Source organism: Rhincodon typus, chromosome 13, assembly GCF_021869965.1.
Source record: "Rhincodon typus isolate 14 chromosome 13, sRhiTyp1.1, whole genome shotgun sequence".
NCBI lineage: Eukaryota > Metazoa > Chordata > Chondrichthyes > Orectolobiformes > Rhincodontidae > Rhincodon > Rhincodon typus.
In genome coordinates this window covers 27686085-27703300 of record NC_063344.1, presented here as the reverse complement: position 1 = coordinate 27703300, position 17216 = coordinate 27686085, and the positions used below count along the sequence as shown (strand labels likewise).

Below are 17216 nucleotides of genomic sequence, written 5' to 3'. Positions count from 1 at the left end.
CACCTCTATCAGGTCTCCCTCAACCTTTGCTGCTCCAAATAAACAAAAACCCCCAAGCTTATCCAGCCTCTCTTCTAAACTGAAATACTCTAACCCAGGCAACATCCTGGGGTGAATCTCCTTTGTACTCCCACCAGAACAACCACATGTCTCCTATGGTGTGGTGACTAGAACTGCACACAGAGTACTCCAGCTGCGGCCTAACCAAAGTTCTGTACAGCTCCAACAAGACCTCCCTGTTCATTTAGTCTATGCCACCACTGATAAAGGCAAGAGTCCTGTATGCCTCCTTAACAAACCTTTAACCTGTCCTGCTACCTTCAGGGATCTGTGGACAAGCAACCCAAAGATACCCCTGTTCCTCTGAGCTTCCTACTGTATTGTCATTCATTAAATACTCCCTTGTCTTGTTCCTTTTTAAAATTGCATCACCTCACATTTATCCGGATTAAATTTTGTCTGCCTATCTGTTTAAATCCTCATGCAACCAACACTTTCCTCCTCATTGTCAACCACCTAGCTAATCTTTGTGTCATCTGCAAACTTATAGATCAGAATATTGGGAGTGATAAATATCATTTATGAATATCACAAACAATTACAGACTTAGCACTGATCCCTGTGGTATACCACTGCACACCAGACTCCAGTAATATGAACAGCCACCTTCAACTACCCTCTGTCTCTTGGCTTTAAGCCAACTTTGGCTTAAATTTGCCAAGCTACCCTGGATCACATGAGCTTTTACTTTCTTTATCATGTGGGACCTTATCAAAGGTCTTGCTAAAATCCATAAAAACATCAAATGCCCTTCCCTCATCCAAACACTCGTTCACCTTCTTGAAAAATTCCACTAGATTTTTTTCAGTATGAGCTTCCTCTGACAATGATCTAACTCAATCACAAGAGCCTTGGGGAGCTCAAGAACCTACTCACAGCCACAAAAAATGTAATAAATACAAAATAGCATCAAATTTTTTTCATTTCAAGAGGTAGTCCAGTCTGTTTCACAGTAGCCAACATCTTTCATTTGCTATGCTGTTTCCATACATTCTTCCCCACTATGACCATATTTTGAAGCTTGAAAATTGTTCTGACCCCTCAGTGAGAAGCGAGAGAACAGGTGGGCAGGGGTTATTAGAGAGGGAGCACAGCTGTTACAAATCAGAGCCCTATGAGGGCCATTGATTCGTAGTTTTGCTCCTAATCCCAATTTGGGAAGCTAAGAATTAAGACCAACACAAATTGAGTGGAACTCCCACAGTGTGGCAGGGATTTCCACCAAGCTCATCTATTGGGCTGGCTAACCAAATTTAACTGCAGCTGTCACTTAATGTTCTGTTTATTCAGTTGGGCTTCGAACCAAAGCAAAAGTGATTAAAGCTTATTGGCACTCTTGTATAATTCTCTACCTCCGCACGTTGTGTTCCTAAACATTTGTTTTTTTTTAACAAAATGTAGATTTTTTTCAGCCTCGGCAGAAAGACATTTATTTCGGTTCAGAAGAAGGTTCACTGGACCCGAAACGTTATCTCTGCTTTTTCTGCACAGATGCTGTCAGACCTGCTGAGATTTTCCCCCAACAATTTCTGCCTTTTTTTTCCGATTTCTAACATCCGCAGTTCTTTTTTTTGCGCGTGTATATACACGCACGCTCTTATCGGATCTGCAGCATCTCCTCCAAGCACGTTTCGGTGCAGTCAGATACCAACGCTGTTGCTCCCTTAATTTGCTGCAGTCACCGACCGAAGCCCCGCGTTCGTTGCCAACAGGAGCGACAAAAATGGAACCTACAGTTCCGTAGTGACGCAGCCCTTTGACCGCACTTCCTACCGGGTAATGTAGTTTTCCCTGCACATGGCGCCTTTCATGCGATGGGGCCTCTCCCGGATAAAACTCCAACTTCCATGGTGCATTGCGGCTAGGGCTTCGGTAGATTGACGCAAACAGTCCCATTTCACCCGTCTTTCTCGAGCTGCAGCAGAATTTCTCAGAAGGAAAAGACGTCAAAACCTGACGGGAAGGATCGGAGAGTTATTTTTGTTTCGTAGAAATAATAATTGTAACAGACCAAGTTTAAAGAAAAATGTAAATAAATTCGATATGTGTGTAACCTGACCAATCTGGAGCGTCGATTTAAATATTGAATAAAATTACATCCACAGAGGGGCAAACAAACTAAATCCGAAAACGATTCTGGCAGTGAAGGGGAAAAAGCAGTTCGGAAACGCTGCGAATTTCGAGTGGAAAGGAGTTTCTTTGCCCGCAGGCCAAAATAAAACCCGTCACAGTTTAAGGAGACTGTGTGGCGAGCGAAACAAGAGCAATTGCGGAAGAAGAGGCGCAGCAGGTAACAGGTACACCTGTTTCAACAACATACTCGGATCGCTGAAATATATTGCCCGGTAATGTGTTTGGGGAGGGCAAAAACTTATCCTTGGATTACATAGCTGCGGTTGTCTGGAGATAGTAGGATCCGTAGATCGGGTGATTGAGAAGAAGCACTTTGCCTTACTGGCATGACCGGAAGATATATAAGGGCAGGATGGTAGGCTTGAACCGTATAACATCTTTATTAGGCCACAACCAGAGTTTTGGCCATTGTATTGCTTGAAGAGTAAGGGAAATAATGGTAATGCCACTGGACTAGTAATCGAGGCGTCGAGATCATGGTCTGCCGACACTAGTTCTTATCCAACTATGATAACTTGTGGAATTTAATTTCAGTTATTTCTGGGATATAAGACTAGTCTCAATAATGATGTTGTAATAACCTATGCGGTTCACTTGTTGTGTAATCTTATATATTTATATATAAAACATTTGATGCAATGTGGTTGATACTTAATTGAAATAGCCTAGCAGTTCAAGGGCAATTAGAAACAGGCAACATGCTGACCTGACCAATGACACCCACTTCCAATTAAAGAATAAAGAGAGATTATCAAAGATAGATGGGATTCTGGAGTAATCAGATCGGCTGTGATTGCATTAAATAACGGAGCAGGCTTTGTGGTCCTGCTCCTGCTCTTAAATTGTGTTATTTTGCCAGTTAAGGTACAGAAGAGGTTTACAGTATTGTTATTGGGAATGGAAAATTTTAGACATGAGGAAAGATTATATAGGCTCAGTTATGAAGAAATCCCATACTGGACTCAAAACATTAACTCTATCCTCTTCCCACAGATGCTGCCTGAAGTGCTGGATTTCTCCAACACTGTCTGTTTTCATTTTCGATGGTCTGCAATTGTTTTCTTTAGACCAGGGTAGGCAGAAGGTAGAGTCACGTGATATGTATGGAAATTATGAAAGACCCTTGATAGGATGGGAAGACAAGCTGGTCATGACCCAGGGGCAATAGGTCTAAAATAATTAGTAGCAAAATTGGAGGTAAGTTGAGGAATATATTTTTCAGTCTGACACTTATAGAAGCAGTGATCTCACTGGACAGGTAGTGCAGACAGAAACCTTCATCACACTTAAAGAAACACTCATACTTGAGACACTGTGATCTATTTGGCAATGGGTCAAGATCTGGAAGCTGGGAAAAAGCTGTGTAATGTTTTTTAGCTGGCGTGAAGACAATGGGCAGAATAGCCTGTGTTGGTGTTGTAAAGCTTTGTTCCTTTTTTTTTTGTTAGGAAGAAACAATGTTTCAAAGTTAGACGGTGCTGAGAATGGTTGCAGAATAAACCTGTCATAAACTGGTTTAGTAATGAATAGGTTAACTGTTGAGCTTTTGAATAGATTTATCTGTGATGCAATATGGCAGAGATGGTCAGGTATCATAGCTCATATGTATGTTGTATTAATCCAAGTTTATATATGTTACATTTTAAAGTATTGTGTCTGTTTTTGTCTTACTGCGGGTCTAGATACCATATTGCATTTAGAATACAATGACAAAATGTACTGGAATCTGGGTCAACCCCCAATGTGAGGGAAGATGATTTTTGGTGAACGCTGATTTTACGACTTCGACTTGAATTGCTGACTCAAAATTTTATAGCCCTAGAAAGGTAGTGTTCGTGCTGTACTCTCCCGTTAGCTCACGCGTGGGCAAGTGCTTGGGTGTTTATATTAATAAAAATAGTTTGCCCTAGCCATGCAGCCATGCAGTCATGACTAAAGCCATAAGACTTGAAAATCAGCTAACTTCTGCATTCAGCATATGTGGCCAAGTCTATTGGGTACTTGAAGTTTTTGCTTTTCTTTTTAGTATGTCTTTATTTTGACAGTTAGTTATTTTGCATATAGTTTTCATTTTACTTGCTTTTCTATCTGCTTCAAAGCACAGAAACACATCAACAAATTTTGGGCTGGTTTCAAAAGCATGTGAACATGAAGGATATTGATGGTGGAATAGAATATGAAATCACCAAACCTGCATGTAAAATGGCGACTAGAAATTCCCAGCATTTGGAAAATTATAATGAAGGAGCAGAAACTCAGGTTAGACTTTTATATTTTCCTTTGTGAAGATGTTTTAATGCTATCACGTATGAAGTTTGGACAGGGAATGGTTGTGTCCTTACACATTTAATATTTAGCACAGAAACAGGTTATTTGGTCTGACTAGTTACTGCTGGTATTTGTGCTCCATACTAGACTCCTTTTAACCTTCCTCATTCAATTTTCCCTCTGTGTACCCTTCTATTCTCTTCCCCCTCACGTACTCGTCTAACTTTCTCTTAAATTTATTTATCTCTTGTACTTCAGTCACTCCATCTGGTGACAAGCTCTATGTTTTCATTGCTTGTTGCGTGAGACAGTTCAGGATAAGACTTGGGAACTTCAAAAACTGTATAACTTGCACCATGCCAAGTCGAGGCTCAATGTCAAAGTTTGTTCTATATAATCATGAAGGTTTGGCCATTCGCTTCACTGTATCTGCATTGGTTCTTGGAATATCCACGTAGCCACTTTCTCCATTTGCTTTAACAACTTTATTCATAAATATTCATGCGCCTTTTAAAAATATATTCTGTTTTGGCGTTTTTTTCTGATGGGATTATTTCTTGTCCTGTCAACATATTGATTTTAAAAAAGAAGCCTAATTTTTTTTGCTGTTTTCAGAGTAATCATTCCACTTACTTATAGCTAACTTCTTTCCTTTTGAAATCTCTGTTGTTTAATGTCTCAGTTAGATATCATCTTCACCTCCTCTGTTTTCATAAAAAGTGTTCTTATTCTTCACCTATCTCACAATAAAACATTAAATAAATGTAACCTGCATGCCCTTTTCAGCCTCTATCTAAAGATGTCGATAATAAATTGTGTTCTTGCCTTTGATTTTGTAAAGATTTAGTTCTTCGACTTACTATTCTATTCTTTGTCCAATTAATGAAGCTTGGGATTGCGTTTTATTTTACAGAGAATAAACTTGTCCTCCCACTTGTAAGGATTTCGCTGCTCTTTCCTTCCAAGTTTTACCATGGTACTTCCTTTTTTTTTAAGAATGTAGGCAGTCACATTTTCTGCAATAAAATGGTGTCTTCTACAAATCAGCTTAATCTACTAACCTGTAAATATTCTCTTGAACTAATTTACTGCTCTCTTCATAGTTCGCTACACTTGCCTATTTTATGTCATGTGTAGGATTTGCTAGTGTGCCCTGTAGCAAAATTGAGGCATGGATCAAAAGGAGCAGTGGTCCTCACACGAACACCTGACCCTAATAAGGGCCTAAATATTTTGTTTTCTGTCTTTTAGCCATCCTCTTCTAACTGCCACATTGATTTTACACAATAACAATTATCCATGTTCTTTGTATTGAGTATAACATATTAGAGAATGTGCTGTACCAATTGTTTTAATTGTTCATGTTGTGTATATCTTGCACATAATATATATCTGATTTATGGTTTAGCAATAAATAACATATGCTGTTGAAAAACTTTTTTCTGGCTAGATTTATTGGTGTGACTACAAGTGTAAGACAGCATCCAACTGTTGCATTGATTGAATTTAGAACTCTGAATTTATAAGTTAAACTGGTACTGTGAAATTGGGAATAAAAGTTTTTATTGGTTTTGGAGTTTGCTACACAGATAACTATTTTCTGAAAAATTGATAGGAATGCAAGGAGATGTAATAATTTTGACCAGATGTGTTCCTACGGCAGCAGCCTTTTTTCCATTTGTGGTTAACGGAACATTTCCTGCTCCGTTATATTACACCCCGAGAAAGACATCTCTGTAACACCGGAGCTGTTCCTTAGAACAACACTCAGTTGTCAGCCTGCAATATGCCGTCATATCCTCAGATGGAAATACTATCACTGAACCAAGTCTAATATATGAAGATGACTGCAGTGGTTCAAGAAAGTAGCTCTACTGCCTTATCAAGGGCCATTGTGGATGGGCAATAAATGCCAACAATGCCATATCCCATAAATGAATTTCAAAAGAGACTGAATTTGCACATGAAAGTATGAAAAATAACTAATTGGTTTGGTGTACTAATTGAAGATTGGATGTTTATTAGCAAATTGGGAGAACTTTCTGTTCATCTTTGGAAAAATTGCATCTAGACTCATTGCATCCACCTGAAATTGCAGTAATATCTGTAGCAATGTGACACTGAACGATCATCCTAGGGCAGAACTCCTTTAAGTGGGGATCAGGATTCCAAGTGAAATCACAAGCTGAAATTTTGGTGTTGTGGGCTTAGAAGCTGCTGTAGAGCTCTGCCCAAGTTGCAACAAGTGTGCTCCTGCTCTATTAGGCCTGTTCTCTCAAAACCGTCCCCACTCCTCTGCTCTCACACTGCTCACCGGTGGGTCCCAATGATTTTCAAGCCTCAAAGTGTGGTCACTGTGGGAAAAAGTTTTAAAGAGTATCGTCTTAAGGTTATGTTTTTGAGGCTTGCAAGGGCACTTGAAATTATAGCTTTCTGGCTTAGCTAAACTTTACTATTACCAAACTGACAATTAAATATAATTCCAAACAATAATAAAGCATCAGGATCAACACAACTGTGACAAATTTTTCAAAGTTTCAACTAATGGCAGATGGGATGCATTTGAGAATGCTTTGGGAATTAAGGGCAGAAATTATAGAGAAGCTAAATAAAATCTTCTTATATAATAAAACAAAGAATTGTGGATGTTGGAGATCTTAAAGATGAAGGATCTTCCAATAATCCTTAAGCATGGGGCTAGTGCCAGAGGACTGGAGAATTACAAATGTTGCAGATTGTTCTGAAAATAGTGTGATGATGAACCCAGCAACTCTGACCGGTTAATTTAACCTGCATGGTGGGAAAATGCTTCAAAACAATAAGTTGAAATAAAATTAAGTCAATTTGATTAATTAAGGAAAACTAACAAGGAGTTGTTAAAGGTAAATCATTTTTAACTAACTTGATTGAGTTTTGTTTAATAGTATGTTTGATATTTATGTGCATATACTTCCAAGACCCTTGATGAAATGTCATAATTGAGTCATCAGCCGACTTGCAGCCTGTGGGATAGAAAACATGGTCCAAAAAAGCCAAATACTGAGGGTGCTAGAAATCTTAAAAAAAATGAGTGCTGGAAATGCTCAGCAGATGAGGAAGTATCTGTGGAGAGAAATAGTTAACATTTCAGGTTGATGATGTTTTCATCAGAGCAGTTGTAAAATAATGTGAATGCTTTTAAGCCAAATATGCAAGGCTCTAAGGGGGCTTGACATGTTGGATGTGGGAAGGTTGTTTTCCCCATGTCAACGTAATCTCAGAATAAGAGGTCACCCTTTTAAGATAGATGAAAAGAAATTTTGTCTTTGAGGACATCTATAGAATTCTTTATCATAGAAGGTTGTACAGGGTGGGGGTCGGTAACTTTATTCATTGTTGAGACAAACAGATCTTTAACCAGAACGGGTATCAAGGGTTCTAGAGAAAAGGCAGGAAAGTAGAGTTGAGGATTATCAAATCAGTCTGGATCTCATTGAATGGTGGCACAGACTTGATGGGTTGAATGGCCACATTCTGTGCTATAAATGTCTGAGTCTACTCTCCTTTAAGACCATAAAATGTGGGAGGAGAAGCAGCCTGTTCAGTCCATTGTGTCTACACTGGCCAACATAGATATGACAATACAAATCCCATTTTCTAGTTCTTAATCAAATGTTTTGGAGGCTATGTTAATGCAAGTAGACATCCAAATACTATTTAAATTTTACAAGAGTTTCTGCCTCGACCACTTTTTCAGACAGTGAGTTCCAGATACCCACCACCCTCTGGGTGAAAAAAAATTCTCCTCTTCAACTTAAGATAAGACGTAGAAGACTATACCTCCTTGTTATTGACACCTTGTACCAAAGGAAAAAGTGCTTTCCTATCCACCCAAATTGTGCCTGTCATAATCTAATACAACATCATCAGGTCCTTCCTCAATTTTTGCTGCTCCAAGGATAACAGCTCAGCCTGTCCAATCTTTCTTCATAGCTCAGTCTCTCCTGCCCAGGCACCATCTTTGAGAATCTCTTTGCATCTTTGTTGTGTAGACACATCCTTCCTATTGCATAAAGTATTCCAGTTGTGGTGAAACCAGTGTTTTATACAGTTCTAGCATAACCTTGTATTCTGTGTCTCAGCTAATTAAAGGCAAGTATCCTAGATGTCTCTTAACAATTTCCTCTGCTGCCTTCAGGAATCTGTCGCTGTGATCTTCAGTACTTTTCAGGATTCTATCATTCATAGCGTAATCCCTTGTCTCTCACCTTTCTGGGGTGAATTCCATTTGTCACTGCTCTGCCCACTTGATCGCTCTGATGATTATCATTCTGCAGTTTACAGCCCTCCTCTTTGCTGTTTACCACCCTACCAATTATTGTGCCATCTGCTAACTTCTTGATTATATTGCTTCATTTAAGTCCAAAACATTAATGTATACTATAAACTGCAAGGGACCCAGCACGAAGCCCTTCAGAACCCCATGGAAACAGACTTCCAGTAATTGAGTGCCATCACCGTTTGTTTCCTACCTCTCAGCCATTTTTGGAACCAATATGCTATTTTACTTTGGATTCCATGGGCGTTTACCAGTCTGCCATGAGGGATGGACCTTGTTGAAAGCCTTGTGAAAGTCCGTGTAGACAACATCAAATGTATTATCCTTATCAACACTCCAGGTAGCCACCTTAAATAAAAATTGATCAAATTTTGTTTGTGCTACTCAAATGCCATGCAGTGACCATTTCCTACATGAGACTATCTAACCACTGCCCCTTGACATTGAATAGCAGTACCATCACTGAATCCCCCACTATCAATATCCTGAAGATTACCATTGACCAGAAACTCAACTGGACTCACCATATAGATACTGTGGCTACTGGAGCAGGTCAGAGGCTAGGAATACTGCAGCGGGTAACTCCTGACTCTGCAAGGCCTGCCCGCCATCTACAAGGTACAAGTCAGGCGTGTGATGTAATGCTTGCTACTTGCCTGGATGAGTGCAGTTCCAACAACACTCAAGCATGACACCACTCACAATCAATCAACCTGCTTGATTGCACCATGTCCACAAACATTCAGTTGCTCCACCACCAATGCTCAGTAGTAGCAGTGTGTACTATCTACAACATGGACTTCAGAAACCTGCCAAGGATCCTTAGATAGCACCTTTGAAACCCACGACCGCTATCATCCAGAAGGACAGGGGCAGAAAATACATGGGAATACTGCCGTCCGCAAATTACCCTCCAAGCCATTCATCATCCTGTCTTGGAAATATATCACCACTCCTTAATTGTTGCTGGGTCAGAATGCTGGAAATCCATCCCGAACAGCAATGTTGTATCTAACCACAGCACACGGACTGCAGTGATTCAAGAAGGCAACTCACTACCACCTCAAGGGCAATTAGGACGAGGCAATAAATGCTGGCCAGCCAGCGATGCTATGTCCCACAAGTAAATTTTAAAAATTTGTTAAACATGATCTTCTCATAACAATTTTGTTTTGACTTTGATAGAGTGGTGAGTAAGAGAGGTTAACTATCAGAAAAATTTGGTGATTCAAAAGTGTAAAATGAGATAGGAAAGAAACAAAGGTTTGATCAGATGAGGTTATGTGGTGGCCAACTGAATGCTACATGAAGGAATAGAGATCAGCCAATTTGGAAAAAGACACACGGCATAAAAGCACTTGCTTTTATATCTTTTGCGGTAAAAGATCGTTGACAGGAATTGGGGAATAGTGGTTTTCAGATGGAAGTAAAGTGCACAGTGGTGCTCCCCAGGGGTTTGTAGGAGGGCCATTACCTTTCTTTGTTTATATTAGAAACACAGAAAATAGGAGTAGGAGCAGGCAGTTTAGCATGTCGAGCCTTGTTATGCCATTAAATGTGACATTGGTTAATCTTCTATCTCAACATCATATTCCTGCTCTCTCTGCACATCAGTTGACATATTTAGCGTCTAGAAAGTTATCTTTCTCTTTCTTAAATATATTTAGTGACTTGGCATCCACACCCTTCTCTGATAGAGAATTCTAGAGGTTCATTACTCTGAAGAAATTTTTCCTCATCTCAGTCTAAACCAGCCTATCACGTATCCTAGACCGTGACCTTTTGCTTTGGACTGACCTGCACCCCACCCTCACCCTACTTCATCCTTTCATCTAATCTGTCCAGCCTTTTCAGAAATTTGTATGTTTCAGTGAGATCCTCATCCATTCATCTAAACCACAGTGAATACGTACTGATCTCTCTTCATATGGCTTACCTACCATCCCTGAAATTAGCTTCATGAACCTTTGCTGCACTCCCTCTATCTTTTTTTAGGTAAGGAGACCAAAACTGCGCACACTACTCCAGCTGTGATCTCACTGACGCCCTGTATAGCAGCAGTAAGACTGCCTTTATTCTGTATTAAAATCCTATTGCAATGAAGACCAGCATTCCATTTGCCATCCAAACTGCTTGCTACACCTGCATGCTTGCTTTCAGTGACTGGTGTACAAAGATATCAGGTCCTGCTGTATATCAATATTTCCCAGTCTATCACCATTCAAATAAGACTCTGCCATTCTGTTTTTCCTACTAAAGTAGAGGATTTCTCACTTATCCATTTATACAGCATCAGTCATGCAGTTGCCTATTCAGCTTGTCTAAATCACCGTTAAGCTTTTTTAACCTTCTCACCACTCGCAATCCAACTTAGTTTTGTGCCATCAGCAAAATTGGAAATGTTATACTTGTTTCTTCATCCAGATCGTACATGCATATTGTGAATTGCTAGGGGCCCAAGCAGTAATCCCTGTGGAACCTCATTTATCACTACCTTTCACTCTGAAATGATCCATTTATTACTATTCTCAGTTTCCTGTCTGCTATCCAATTCTTAGTCCGTTCCTGATGTGGAGGTGACAGTGTTGGACTGGAGTGGACAAGGTCAGAAGTCACACCACACCAGGTTATAGTCCAAGTTTATTTGAAAACAAGCTTTCGGAGCGCTGCTGGTGACGTCACCTTACCTGACGAATAAGCAGCGCTCTGAAAGCTTGTGATTTCAAATAAATCTGTCAGTCCATTCCTGGTATATTACCGTCACTCCCATGTGCTTTGATTTTGCACACAGAGGGAAGTGATGGTCTGTTGGTCTGTTGTAGCTGGACAGTAATTCAGAGACCATGTTATGCCGAGAGACCCATGTTTTAATCCTACCATATCAGATGGAGGAATTTGAATTAAATAAAAATCTGAAATTAGAAATCTACTGAAGACTGATTGTTGTAAAAATGCATTTTGTTATGAAGGGGAGGTCAAAATCCTCTGATAATTAAAATCAAAACACATACCCCCAATCTGTTATGGTGGGAGTGAATGTTCCCTTCTAATAATTAAACCCGGAACACCCAGAGAAGTTCACCTCCCCTTATAATCTCTTAAAAAGATTGGTTAAATGAAAGAAACTCCCTGCTATCCACTTTATAATTAACAAGTAACAATTTATTTATTTAACCCGAAAAGGGATCAAATTAATAGAATGCTAACAAACCAAACAATTCCCCCCTAACTATTAACTATTCCCTAACTGAACTAAATTCTACTGGTGTGCTGTTCTAATAAACACAAGTTCTATTTATAGAAACCCAAATAATAAGAAAAATTAATTAAAACTTAGCCTCTCAAAGTCTGCATGCCTTTCTTTTGTTCTCAAGCCTCAAACACTTTTCTTCTGCTAATCCAGCTGTTAGGGATGTTTTCTCTGTGAAGTCTCCTGTGAGGATTCTTAGCTAGAAGTGCCGTGGTACCTTTTATGGATAGATGGTTCTTTCTTAGAGAGCTTAGTGATTTCTTGTGAGAGCTAGATGCTTATTTCTCAGACGGCAGTTCGCTGTCACACCGACTTTCAAAAACCCTCTGCTTATATACCTTGGATGGCATATCAATTTTCTTACAATAGCATTGGTCCGAGGTTGTCAAAACAATCAGATTTAAATTCAGTTGGCTTTCAGTCGCTAAGTGTTTGGTTTAAATTAATTGGCTGATTCCAGCTAGCTGCCAAAATAATGAAACAAGCCTAAGGTTTTCAATCACACAGCCAATTGATACATGCTTCAATTTCAGAACTGTTTGTACATCTCCAGCTGCTTGCAGACATTTTCTCGTTAAATCTTCAAACTTAGAAAAGCACTTTACCTCTTCGAAGGACCATGCACAGTTTTCCCTAATCATTCTTACCAACAAATTCTCACTTCTTGCCTTCCAATTCACGAGTACTCTACACAGCTTTGTAACAGTTTGGTTCATTGGTGTTTTTCAGGGAAAGAAAATGCCATCTGGTCTGGCCTATAGACCCACTGTAAAGTTGATTTTTCTCTGTGCCTGTAACATTATATTCTGCATTCTGTTCTGCTACCCTGATGTAATTATGTAAGATACAATTTGCCTGGGTAGCTTGCAAAACAATACTTTCCACTATGTCTTGTACGTGTGACAATAGTAAAGCAAATAAAAAATGTGGTTGACCCTGAAATAACCAAGCAAGCCATTCATTTTTATCAACTGCTAGAAAAGAAATAAATGAATGACTTGGATTGGCCACCTGACTAAGGCAACAGAAATGACAACAGCGCACACAGCCCTATCGACCCTGCAAAGACTCCTTCATAACATTTGGAGCCAAAATCTTGTGTCAAGCGGTGTCTCACAGACCAGTCAAGCACTACCTGACATAGTCATACTCTTGGAATCATAAGTAACACACAATGTCCTGGACAATACCATCACCATCCTTGGGTATGTCTTATTCCACCAGCCGGACAGACTTCGCAGAGGTGGCAGTACAGTTGTGTACTGACAGGAGGGAGTTCCCTCGGGACCCTAAGAAGTTTCATGGCATCAGGTCAGACGTGGGCAAGGAAATCTCCTACTAATACCCACACACTCTCCAACTTGGTGGAAGCATTGAACATGGCACTTGTACAATAAGTTCTCTGGGGTACTTAAGTGTTCAAGAGTGGCTTGGCAGCTCTACTGCTGACTGAGCTGATCAAGTCCTAAAGAATATAGCTGTTAGAGGGATATGCGGCCAGTGGTAGAGGAGCCAACGTGAGGTAAGAACTTTGGGCCTCGTTCTTACCGAAGTGCCTGCTGCAGATGCGTCAGTCCATGACAGTATCAGTAAGAGTGACCACCATGTAGTTTTTTTGGAAAAGAAGTCCAGTCTTCACATTGAGAATATCCTGTGGTGTACTATGTGGTACTATCACCATGCTAAATGGAATAGACTTTGAATAGGTCTGGCAACTTGAGACTGAGCATCCATGAGGTGCTGTGCCAAATCAGCAGCTGCAGAATTGCACTCCAACACAAACTAAAACCTCATGCCCCAGCATATCCCTTGGTCTACCATACTATCAAGCTGAGAATCCATCCTGGTTCAATGAAAAATGCAGGAGGACATGTCAGGAGAAGCACCAGGCATACCTAAAATTAAGATGTCAAGCAGTAAGTGAATAGAGTGAAGTGATCCCACAACCAACAGATCAGATCTAAGCTCTGCAGTTATGCCAAATGCAGTCATGAATAGTAGTGGACAATTAAATAACTTATTGGAGCAGGCGGCTCCACAACCTCCCTTGTCTTCAGTAACAGGGAGCTCAACAAATCAGTGGGAAAGATAAGACTGAAGCATTTGTAACTACCGTCAACCAGAAGTGCCAAGTGGAAGATCCATCTTGGTCCCCTCAAGCGGTCCCAGCATCACAGATGCCAGCCTTCAGCTAATTTAATTCATGCCGTGACATATCCAGAAACTGCTTGACACACTGGATATTGCAAAAGCTATGGGCTGTGACAAAATTTCTGCTATAGCACTAAAGACTTGTGCTCCATAACATGCTACACTCCTAGTGAGAGTAATTTCCTTTGATTATGAAGGCTGCATTTAACTGAGTATACATCAAAGAGCCCTAGAAAAACTGGATGAGTGGGAGTAGGGGGTGGGAGCGCAGATCTCTCTACTGGTTGAAATCATAGCTGGAACATAGGAATGATGGTTGTAGTTGCTGGAGGTCAGTTGTCTCAGGGTAATATGCTTGGCCCACCTTCAGATGCTTCATCAAAGGCCCCCATCATAAAGTCAGAAATAGATATTCACTGGTTGCACAATATTCAGCAAAATTTGCGACTCTTCATAGACTGCTTCAGTACATGTCCAAATGCAACAAGGTGTGAACAATATCCAGGCTTGAGTGGAGATATGGCAACTAACATTTATGTCATGCAAGTGCCGTGCAATGATCATTTTTAATAAAAGATGATCTAACCATTATGACTTGACATTCAATAGCATTACCATCACTGAATCCCTCATTTTCAACCTCCCTGGGGGTTATCATTGATCAGAAACTAAACTGTTCTAGCCATATACATACTATGGTTACAAGGGCAATCAGAGGCTCAGAACTCAAAACCCATTTGTCTGGGTGTTAGATAATTATGAATGTTTACTTCTATTTGCTGTTTTAGGATATTAAATAATCCAACAGTAAAATAGAACATAGAACATTACGGCGCAGTACAGGCCCTTCGGCCCTCGATGGTTTCACAGGTCGGTGCAACAATCTGAAGCCCATCTAACCTAAACTATTCCATTATCATCCATATGTTTATCCAATGACCATTTAAATGCCCTTAAAATGGGCGAGTCTACTATTTTTGCAGGCAGGGCATTCCACGCCCTTACTACTCTCTGAGTAAAGTGTCTGCAGCAAGTGTCTCTTCTCTTCACTCCCCAAAACCTGACCACCATCAGCAAGGCACAGGTCAAGAGTGTGATTGAATGATCCCCACTTTCCCCCATTCAAGATAAATCAGCCTGCTTAATTGACATCCCATCCATGCACATTAGTCTTTCCACCATCGATGCATACACTGCTGCTACTGAGCAACCTACAAGGTTAAAGGACTGCAGAAATTCACCAAGGCTCCTCAGACCGTACCTTGCAAACCCATGACCTTCTAGAAGCCTGAGGGCAGCGAACACATAGAATAACACTGCGTCCAAGTTTCTCCCGGCCATTCACCAACCTGACTTGGAAATATGCCGTTAACATTTTGAAACTGAAGAAATGGTAATGTGGGTGTATTTACAGGAAATGGACTGCATTGGTTCAGGAAGGCAGTTCACCAACATCTTCCCAAGGGTTCTATGCCCAGCTACTGATGCCCAAATCCCATGAATATATTAAAAAATACCTCAAATGTGGGACTTTATCAAAAGCTTTCTGACAATCTTAAAACCAGGAAAGAAGACATTTCCACTGGTTCTCCCTCATCTATTGGCCTAGTAACATTTTCTCAAAGCTAGAGTATATTTTGTCAAACACTATTTCCATTTCATAAATCCACATTGACTTTGTGTTGCTACTTTCTAAACGTCCTGTTATTACATTCTTTGTAATAGACATTAGCATTTTTTCTACAACTTATGTTAGGCTAACCAGTTTTTAATTCCCTTTTTATTCCTCCTTTTTGTAAATAGTGGGTGTACATTTACAATATCCAACCCGTTTGGACTGTTCCAGGATAGACAGACTGTTTGGAACATGACAACCAATGCATATTGTCCATGGCCTTTTATCTTAAGACCCTGGGATATGGATTATCGTGCCCCAGGGATTTGAGTTTTCAGTCGTGTTAATTTTTCTAGCACTAATGTTTTAATAATACCAAGCTCCTTCAATTTTTCCTTTCTAATACGCCCTTGCTTTTCTAACATTGCTTGGATGCTGGTTGTGTCTTCCTCTCTGAAGAGAGATTGCAAGAAGTTTTTAATTGCTCTGCCATTTACTTATTCTACATGATCATTTATGACTGCAAGGAAGCCTGCATTTGTTTATACTAATCACCTTCTCTTTGCATACACATCAAAGCTCTTGCTATCCACATTCATGTTCCTTGCAAGTTTGTTCTCATTATGTATTTTTCCCTTCTTAATCAATCTCTTCGTCCTCTTTTGAATTCAAAACTGTTGCCAGTCTTCAAGGTAGCTTTTTATTTTAGTAAATTTTTATATGACTCATCTTTAGATCTGATATTCTCTTTAATTTCTTTTGTTAGCCATTGTTGGGCCACTTTTCCTGTTGTGTTCATTCTCCTGAAAGCCATGTTTAGGTGCTGCGCTGCAGCCATTCATTCCCTAAATATCAGCCAATGCCTATTCATTGTTATGCCTCCTAATGACATTGCCCAGCTTGCTGCAGCCAACTCAACAGTAATATCTTTATAGTTTCTTTTGTTTAAATTTTAGGACCCTATTTTTGGATTATACCACATCATTTTCTATCCAGTGAAGAATTCATTGACATATCATTGGTTTTAATGGGCACAATTTCGAGCAGTGCAGAAAACACATGAATTGGAAGTATTATGAACTGTGAAGAGGATAATGATAGGCCTCAAGAAGATGTTGATTGGTGCAATGGGCAGAAGCATAGCCGATTAAATTTAATGCAGAGAAATGTGAAGTGATACGTTTTGACTGGAAGAATGAGAGGTAATTTAAACTAAAGGGAATATTTCTACGGGATTTTCAGGCAAAGAAGGATCTGGGAGTACATTTGCACAAAGTATTGAAGGTGGAAGGGCAATTTGCATAAATGGTTGAACAGGCATGCAGAATTCCGGGCTTTATAAATTGAGGAATAGAGCAAAGAGATCAAAATGACCCATTATTAAACACTGAATAAAAACTGAAAGAACTGTGGATGCTGTA

The 17216-nt window shown here is 39.9% G+C and overlaps 1 protein-coding gene across 7 annotated transcripts in view; it reads left to right on the top strand.

The window, feature by feature from the left end:
- The first annotated feature begins 1918 nt into the window (after positions 1-1918).
- Positions 1919-17216, top strand: part of abcc5 (ATP-binding cassette, sub-family C (CFTR/MRP), member 5) — a 131737-nt gene continuing 116439 nt past the window's right edge. Inside the window, exons 1-3 of one of the 7 annotated variants that reach the window (XM_048604674.1) lie at positions 1919-2350; positions 3876-4019; positions 4293-4452. In XM_048604674.1, coding sequence (XP_048460631.1) covers positions 4342-4452 — 111 coding nt within the window. In that variant the 5' untranslated portion in view covers positions 1919-2350; positions 3876-4019; positions 4293-4341. Of the gene's footprint in view, positions 2358-3875; positions 4020-4292; positions 4453-17216 lie in introns of all 7 variants that reach the window. The other 6 variants (XM_048604677.1, XM_048604673.1, XM_048604678.1 and 3 more) reach the window with 6 other exon arrangements.